This window comes from Nematolebias whitei, chromosome 10, assembly GCF_014905685.2.
Source record: "Nematolebias whitei isolate Nwh7 chromosome 10, NemWhi1, whole genome shotgun sequence".
Classification (NCBI taxonomy): Eukaryota; Metazoa; Chordata; class Actinopteri; order Cyprinodontiformes; family Rivulidae; genus Nematolebias; species Nematolebias whitei.
This window is the reverse complement of record NC_056507.1, coordinates 1,941,264-1,950,515: the sequence shown is the minus strand read 5'-3', so window position 1 is coordinate 1,950,515 and position 9,252 is coordinate 1,941,264. Positions and strand designations below refer to the sequence as shown.

The following is a 9,252-nucleotide window of genomic DNA, read 5'->3' as shown; positions in this document are numbered from 1 at the left end:
AATAACAATGTTAATAATGATGATACTAATGTTAATAATAATGTTAAATAATGATACTAATGTTAATAATAAAATAATGCTAATAATGATAAAAATGCAGAGAACATATAGAACGTATAGATGCTACAGTGAGACGGGTGTTCAAGAAGGTAAACCCTCACAAGGCACCAGGGCCTGATGGCATCCCAGGACGGATGATATATAATATCACCCGTCCTGGGTGATATTATATGATAATTATTATTATATTATAATAATTAATAATAATTAATAATTATTATTCTTTCTTTGTTAAATCAGGTCTCTCTTGTAAACAAGTCCTTGAGGCTCAATGGGATTAACCTGTAGAAATAAAGGTTGAATTAATAAATATAATAATTAACAGTAATGATAATAATGTTAATAATATTAATGATAGTTACATGTTTACAACATAAATAATCTGTTTACAGAGTAAACAGAAGTTATAACTTCAGTCTTGAGCCAACGTTTATTCCTTTGCGACTCTTTCCAGTAAGAACAGAATAAAACGACGGCTGCTTTCAAACTTTTCAACTTCGTTTCTATTTTAAAATCAGTGTTTTCAGTTTTATATATAAAAAAGAAAAATATGATTTTATGTATTTATTTATGGGATAAAGACAAAAAACACAGATTTTTCCTTCCTCTAGCTTCCTCCAAACCTTTTAAAGTTCTGTAAAACGTTTCAGAGTAAGACGAACGGAGCCAACTTCTCTCTGCAGGAGTTCGTTTATTGAGGACAGCAGAGGACATCATAAAAGACACATCCAGGAGTTAGGACGAAGAGGACGGACACCTGATCACGTCAAACAGGGACACGGAGAAGACCACCAGACCAGGAGCGTCTCAGTCTACTTCTTCTTGTAGTCCTCCAGGTGAGCCAGAATCCAGCCTGAAGGACCCAGGATGGTGATGTTCAGGACAATCATGGCTATGGCCTGCTCCTGGGGACAAGGACAGAGATACTGGGACAGTCAACAACACGAAGGACATGGAGGACAAATGGACACAGCTGAGAAGGGACTGAAACAGTTTCCTGTTTCTGTCAGCAGCCGGTCTGGTATCAAAAATTAAACTTCTAACTTTTAAGAATCTGGAACACAAAGTCACGGTTTTATTTTTGTCCAGATGTTCGTCCTGGACAGGAAACCTGCACCTGTGGACATGTGCAGCTGGAGACACATGGAGACAGAGGACGCGGGGAGGCTGTCCTCCAGGATACCTGAGGCCACTTGTATGAAAGCATTCTGAACATCGGCGTCGGGACACAATGAGACGGTTCTGATTTATCAAAGTGTTTCCTTCACACATCTGGATGGACATGAGACTCCTCCTTTATTATCCTCCTGTAGAGTTCTCAGTGCTGTTGCATCTGAGCTGGACCCCACAGCTACTACTAGAGAACTATGTTCACCGTTGTACAGAAAAATACAATGATGACAATCTCAGACATCCACAAACACATGTAGACTGGATGGGCAAACTCCCATGACCTCTCAAGGACCCTAGTGAGGGTAAAGAGCTGGTCCAGAGTTCCACAGCCAGGAAGAAACCCACATCGTTCCTCCTGGATCTGGGGTTCGACCAACGATCGAACCCAGTTCTCCAGTACCCCTGAACAGACCTTACCAGGGAGGCTAAGGAGAGTGATGCCCCTGTAATTGTAGCACACCCTCCGGTCCACCTTTTTGAAGCGGGGAACCATCATCCCAGTCTGCCAGTCCAGTGGCACTGCCCCCGATGTCCACACGATGTTGCAAAGACATGTCAACTTAGACAACCCCACAACATCCAGAGCCTTAAGGAAATCAGGGTGAATCTCATCCACCCTCGGAGCCCTGCCGCCTCAGAGCTTTCTAACTACCTCATGACCTCAGCCACAGTTCTGGACAGACCAACCCTGAAGTCCCCAGACTCTGATTCCTCCATGGAAGACGTGCCGGTGGGATTGAGAAGGTTCGAGAAGTATTCCTTCCACCTCCTGATGACATCACTGGTTGAGGTGAGCAGCACTCCACCTTCACTGAACAGTGTTAGTAAAGAGCTGCTTCTCCTCCTCAGCTGCCTGATGGTTCACCAGAATCTCCTCAGAGCCGACCGAGAGTCTTCATCCAGGGTCTCACCGAACTCCTCCCACATCCGAACTTTTGCCTCAACAACAGCCAAGGCTGTGGACCGCTCCGGTACTCCTCAGCTGCCTCCAGAGTCCCACCAGCCATCAAGGACTGATAGGACTCTCTTGAGCTTGACAGCCCCCCTAACCGAGGTGTCCACCACCGAGTTCGAGGATGGACACCATGAGAAGCACCGACAACCTTGTGGCCACAGCTCAAGGCAGCTACCTCAACAAGCGAGGAGCAGAACATGGTCCACCCGGACTCAACGTCCCCTGATTCAACGGGGATGCAGTTAAAGCTCTCACAGTGTTGTGAGTTGAAGATCTTTCTGACGGGTTCTTCTGCCAGGTGTTCCCAACAAACCCTCACTACATGTTTGGGTCTACCAGGTCTGTCCGGCATCTGATCCAACTCACTACAGGTGGTGATCAGCTGACAGCTCCGCTCCTCTCTTCACCCGAGTGTCCAAAACAAACGGCCTCAAATCAGATGACACGACTAGAAAGTCACTCATCGATCTACGACCTCGGGCGTCCTGGTGCCAAGTGCACGTATGGACACCCTGATGTTGGAACAACCCGACCGGTGGACCAGAGAACAGCAGAAGGTCAACAGAAGGACAGAAGGTCAACACGTCAACAGAAGGTCAACAGAAGGACAGAAGGTTGACAGGTCAACAGAAGGACAACAGAAGATTGACAGAAGGTCAACAGAAGGACAGAAGGTCAACAGAAGGTTGACAGAAGGTCAACAGAAGGTCAACACGTCAACAGAAGGTCGACAGAAGGTTGACAGAAGGTCAACAGAAGGTTGACAGAAGGTCAACAGGTCAACAGAAGGTTGACAGAAGGTCAACAGAAGGACAGAAGGTCAACAGAAGGTCAACATGTCAACAGAAGGTCGACAGAAGGTCAACAGAAGGTCAACACGTCGACAGAAGGTCAACAGAAGGTTGACAGAAGGTCAACAGGTCAACAGAAGGTCAACAGAAGGACAGAAGGTCAAAAGAAGGACACAAGGTCAACACAAGGTCGACAGAAGGTCAACATGTCAACAGAAGGTCAACAGGTCAACAGAAGGTCAACAGAAGGTTGACAGGATGAACCTTTCCTTTATTAAATTAAATCTCCATCTGTTTTATATTGTAGCACTTAATATTATAATTATTCTCACTATCGACTTGTTCTTAAGTTTTGTCTCATTTCAGCAACTCATGTCTCAAAACGTTCAGCTCATTCCTGCTGTGGCTTTTGGTCATTGTGTGATTTTAACTTGTTTAAATGTTTAGCTTTGTCGGCCATGTTTTCCTCACTGAAAATGAACGGAGCTCTCTGCAAACTCTCTCAGCTGTTTACAGCCTGTTTATGCTCATTTCAGCTCCTTTTAGCTACTTTCTGCTCATTTCAGCCTTTTTTTCAGCTTCTTTCTGATAAATTTAGCTTTTTTCAGCTACTTTTCCTGTATTTTCTGCTGCTTTCTGGTTTTATTTTCCTGCTTTCATCAAGTCAGCTGTTCATCTTGAGCTGAAACTTTTCAGCAGAACTCTTTCAGGCTGAATTTTAGCAGGAAATGACGTTTCAATATTTTTATCATCATTATTTTAATTCTTGTATTTGTTGCTCGAGTTTAAAAAGGACTCGAACCCGCTGCCCGTCCGGGCACCGCTGCGCACCTGCTCCGCTTGTTTAACCCTTGCTGGCTCACGCGCTGACTGACAGCTGATGGGTGCACGCGCGTGCTATATTTATTAGGTGTACGTGATGGGTTTGTGCGGAACAATGGCGAATAATGACGCACTTAATGATTTAATGTAACACGGCGGTACCTTTGTTTATTATAAATAAATATAAAGTCATAATCTGGGTCATAATCTGGGTCATAATCTGGGTCATAATCTGAATAAAATCATAATCTGAACGATAAATGTCGGGAAGTTCGACAAAGTCCAGTCAGTAAAAGACGTCTGGGGGTCCACCTGCTAATTAGTTTGGTTTCGGTACCGGGGGAGGGGGGTCCTCCCTGCAGCAGCTGGACCGGCCCGGTTCCGAACTCACCCCTGCAGTGACGGTCTCCTTGGCGGGTTTAGTCGCCACCTGAGCTGCGGGACCGGTTCGGACCCTGAGGGCGCTCCTGAACAGACGGGACGCGGTGGGCAGCACAGGCATGGTTCTGGTTCTGGTTCTGGTGCTGGTTCTGATTCTGCTGTGCGGGAACTTTTCTGACACTGACTCTTTTCCTTTCAGTTCTCCTCCGCGTGCAGCGCCGCGCGTGACACCTCCCCCCTGCAGAGTTGCGTTGGAACGCAATCGGCGGCTCGGGTCTGCTCCTTTTAAATTTACCGGCATGTGATCCGGTCAACACAGATGAAGCCACATGGGTCCTTAAAAAAACAAACAAACAAAAAACTAGAAGAATCCATTCATTAATTCATTCAACCTTTATTATCCAGGTTAGTCTCGTTGAGTCACAAGGACTCATTTTCTACAGAGACCTGTTTTAGACAGTCAACAAATAAACGTATAAAGTGCAGACAACAATAAAGTACAGTAAAAGAATTCATCCAGAGAACCTGACTTAACCTTGTTAGATTTATCTACCTGGATAACTGAGCCTCGGTATGTATGAGCAGGCTCGTGGGCACAGTGAGCACGTCTTACAGTTGGATCTGAACCTTGAATTAGTGTAAACCCCGCCAACTCTGTGCGCCGCCTCGTCAGCTGGTATGTAAATGAGGTGAGCGGCGCAGGACGCGTCCTTACTTCACCCTTCTGGAGCAGCAGCTGCGTCATGCTCCACACATAGGCTCATATAGACACATATCTATGACTTTAATTCAAACTAAACACAGATTTAGAGTAAAAACTGTAGCAGTTGACATAAAGTGACATTTTGTCTACTGCAACAAGGTGCACGTGCAGAGTGAGCTAACATAAAAAGGGTTTCTTGCTGATTCTGGATCACCTTTCATCTGTACTTCTTTCTGCAGTCCAGCTGACAGCCGGTGTCTCCGGGGGGTCATTGAGTCTATAAGTCTGGAGTCGGTCACTGAGGGCTGATAATGATGCAACAAGTTAGACACACAAACTTATAAAACTTTTCAAACATGTTTAAAACTCCAGCGACACAAGAGTGAGGCCCTGCCACACCAGGTACTGGCCATTGGTCAGCAGTGGGGGCTGTCGTCTTTGCACTGGCTCTATGATTTGAAGCAGCCATCCCAAAATATCAAACACACAAAGTGTTTAGAGCAGCAGGTCCACTGGACAAGAACAAGGTCTAAAGAAAATACAGGAACTTCTGCAGTCAAAGGATAAAAATGATAATAACAGATTATGTTGGGATCATGCACGTTCACAGACCTTTCATGGACTGCAGGTATAAAAAAGTCTTCACCCTCCTTGGATGCTTTATGCTTTTATTGCTGTCAAAAATCAACCATGGTCAATATAAACTGAACTTGTTTACAAGCTCACACTTGTAAAGAATGTGGAAAACAGTTGTCGTACGCTCAGTCTTTGTCATCTCACCTGCTGAAGCTTGAAATTCCTTCCGAGCAGTCTAAGGTGTCGTGATGATCTCACAAGCTCAAGTTGTGTTTGTGCAGCGCAAGGAAATGCTTAAGATGACATGAACCGATTTGACTTGCTAAAAAATCAAAGAACAAACGAACAAGAACTACTAAAGGCAAGCAATAAGGGTACAAAATAAAGTACAAAAAGTGAAAAAATAATTATAATATTTATGCTGTCTTAAAGAGATTGAACAACAACATGGTAGAATACAACGATGCAAGCAGGATGGATTTAAATGAATATGTATTTCAAGGTAATATAAGCTAAAATGCACTATATATACTGTGTGTATACATACATATATATATATATGTATATATATGTATATATATATATATATATATATATATATATATATATATATATATATAATTAACATATACTAGGCAGGTTGTGTTATTGCACAGGTAGTGACATATTATGATGGTAAGTTAGATACATAGATACTGCATCATACATGATCCAGCCTAGTTTCAGCCACTCACTATTTGCTAAGGCCTTTTCCTCCTCAGCTCCTTCAACCTGGAACACCTTGCAACAGGAACTGAAGTGTCCACCTTGATTTATTTAAGGGGTTTTAAACATTTGATAATGTCAATAGAAAAATCAAGGCAAATACAGCACCTTGATTTATTGTTTTATACTCTTATTTTAACTGCATTCTTGCTGTAATTTATTGCTGTCTTTGTTTACTGTCATTGTTGTCTGTACTTTACATGTTCTGTCTGGAACAGGTCCCTCTGGTAAACGAGTCCTCGTGGCTCAGGGACACAGCCGGTACAGATAAAGGTTGAATGAAGGCTTCCTGCACGGTCACTCGGTTGGTGAGACGGCCTAGCTGCTCCTGGTAGATTGACACATGTCACATATTTTCCCATTTCTTGGTGATGAATTGAATGAACACTTAACTTTTCAATAATCTTTTCTCTGAGTTGCTTGGAGTGTTCTTTTGTCCTTGAGAGCCATGCGTCTGTGAAGTGGTTGTTTAGTTTCTTCAGTACAGAGCTCTGAACGTCCCTCGCTGCACTGAACTAATAATAATACACCGTTCAGTTTGGATTTGGGTTCTGTCCTTGGGGTGAACCAGCTTCTGTCTGAGAGAGCTCTTCAGGCCAATTTTTCACCTACGTTTCAAGGATAAGGGACATTCTTTTTGGAATAGTTACTAAATTTCTCAGAGACCTTTGGTCTACAGGTGACTTTGTGCCAAGTGCACTCATGGACCACTCTATGCTTGAACATAGTGTTTGTTATGGACAGCCCATGCTTAGAACAGAACTTGAGTAACAGAACATAATTTGGGACATTGAAGCCATTCCTCTGTCCAGATCTCCATCAAATAGACATTAAAGGCCCTCAGGAGAACACTGACATCCCCAGATGGCACCTTTTCCAAGACACCACCAAGAGACTCCTGGAATGCCAGGTTCTCTGCACATCTGGTGAATAAGCAGAAACAATAGACAGAAATGTCCTTCGTGCAGCTCAAAACCATGAAGAGACAACTTGTGTGTCAGGTTGGACGTAGGTGAGATGCCAGACAAAGACTGATTCAACACACTTGTTTGAACAAAGACAAACAAGGAAATTGATGTCCCTTGCCCGGACATGGGTTCCCGGGGCCCCACCCTGGAGCCAGACCTGGGGGAGGGGCTCATTGAAGAGCACCTGGTGACCAGGTCTCTACCCATGGGGCCTGGTTGGGCTCAGCCCAAACGAGTAACATGGGTTTGCCTTCCTGTGGGTCTACCACCTGCAAGAGGGGCCACATGAGTTGGGTCAATTGGGTGGTTCCTCTTCAGAAATGGGGACCGGAGGGTGTGCTCCAAAAGTAGGATAATCACTCCCCTTAGCCTCCCTGGTAAGGTCTATTCAGGGGTATTGGGGAAGCGAGTCTGATCGATGGGTGAATCTTGCAGGTTCCATCCTGGCCTTGGAACACTGGACCAGATCTTTACTCTCACTAAGGTCCTTGAGGGGACATGGGAGTTTGCACATCCAGTTTACGTTCTGTGGACTTCGAGAATGCGTTTGACCGTGTTCCTCAGGGTACATATGTCTACTTCTGGGCTTTTTATGTTTTTACATTCAATTTCTATTTGTTGTTAGTGTATATTTGTTAATATCACTGACTTCTTCTTTCAGCTGCTCCCTGCCAAGTGGATGTCCTTCCTGACACAACCACAGCTCACGAGCTACCGCAGCCCTCTGTGTGGAGCAGGGAGATGCTATCTAGGGTGCCTGGGGGAACAGATAGTGGGGGTTGAGGGCCTTGCTCAAGGGCTGAGAGTCAGGCAAACAAAGTTGGAGGCAGGTGTGGGTGCTTCATCTTTCCCACGCACATTTTTTTAAATGTTGTTGGTCCGGGGAATTGATCTGACAACCTTCACAGGCTCAGTGACTGTGGCCTCCTCTGACAAAAAATATGATAAATTATGTGTAAGTTTGATGTTTGTGCTCCCTTTGATCAAAGATTCTGGAAATAGCTATCAGTGTCTCACACATGCACGTCAGTTTCCGCCAAATTTATTTTTTAAACTTTATTGGTAAAAATGGTCCGTAACAAACACAAAAACGGTTTCTGTTGCAAGATGTTACAAAGTAAGAGTGTCGTTTATAGCCCATCTTTACATTAATCCTCAGTTGTGTTTTCTCATATGAACAGCAGAGTCCAACATGAAGTTGAGTCTCACCACATTCTGTGATGAAACGACCATCGTAAGTTTTTGTTTCCTCATAGTTATTAGGATTTGTGCTTACCCAGCTTTAATAGGTTGCACTGAATTTTAACAACACCCAAATAACTCAACCCGACAAGAATAAATTACAATTAAAACATTTCTGTTGGCCGGAACTGTTCAAGGCGGAGGGGACGTAATTTAACGTGACACCAGATCGGGGCGGCGGGGGAACACTTTGCACGTTGCACCACCTCTTCCTGCGGTCGGAGCCTGTTCATGTCAGAGGCGTTTTCTGTGAGAAGTGCCGTCACATCCCGGTGGAGACGACACGGTCGGTTCGTGAAGGTAAATCACCGCTGGTTGGCTGAACGTTCGGGACGAGCTCTTTAACGTCGAACAAAATGAGCTTCGTTATGTCGCCGCGGTTATTTTGATGAATGGTTAACGTTCCTGTCGAGTTGTGATGTAGCCGTTTGTTCCAGCAGGATGTAGCTTCCATGAGTCCACAGTCCACCTGCTCCTCCAGGCTCCATTCATGCCGACACTTACTGCACATTCATGTTTTCATGGAGGTTTTACTAAAAGTGCTGCTTCACGGAGACACGGAGTTTTATGAATGGAGCGTGGGTGCAGCTCTGTCCACGTCACGTGTCGAGTTTACCTTGAGGGCGGCTCTGCTGGGCTCAACACCTGCTTTACACCATCACATCCAACTCCAGACCAGGCCCAAGCACGGCCCTGGTTAACCTGCGAGACGTTTCATCCTTGAGTCTGAGGAGCCACAACCCTGCGAGACGTTTCATCCTTCAGTCTAAGGAGCCACAACCCTGCGAGACGTTTCATCCTTCAGTCTGAGGAGCC

The 9,252-nt window shown here is 44.7% G+C and overlaps 2 protein-coding genes across 2 annotated transcripts in view; one reads left to right on the top strand and one right to left on the bottom strand.

Moving 5' to 3' along the window:
- Window positions 1–9,252, top strand: part of lrp5 (low density lipoprotein receptor-related protein 5) — a 398,826-nt gene that overhangs the window by 314,333 nt on the left and 75,241 nt on the right. The window lies entirely within an intron of this gene.
- On the bottom strand, window positions 873–4,303 carry LOC119416062 (cytochrome c oxidase subunit 8B, mitochondrial). The gene is made up of 2 exons (XM_037683236.1): window positions 4,193–4,303; window positions 873–965 (listed from the first exon to the last, which is right to left on the bottom strand). The coding sequence occupies exons 1-2, from the start codon at window positions 4,301–4,303 to the stop codon at window positions 873–875; spliced, it is 204 nt and encodes a 67-aa protein (XP_037539164.1).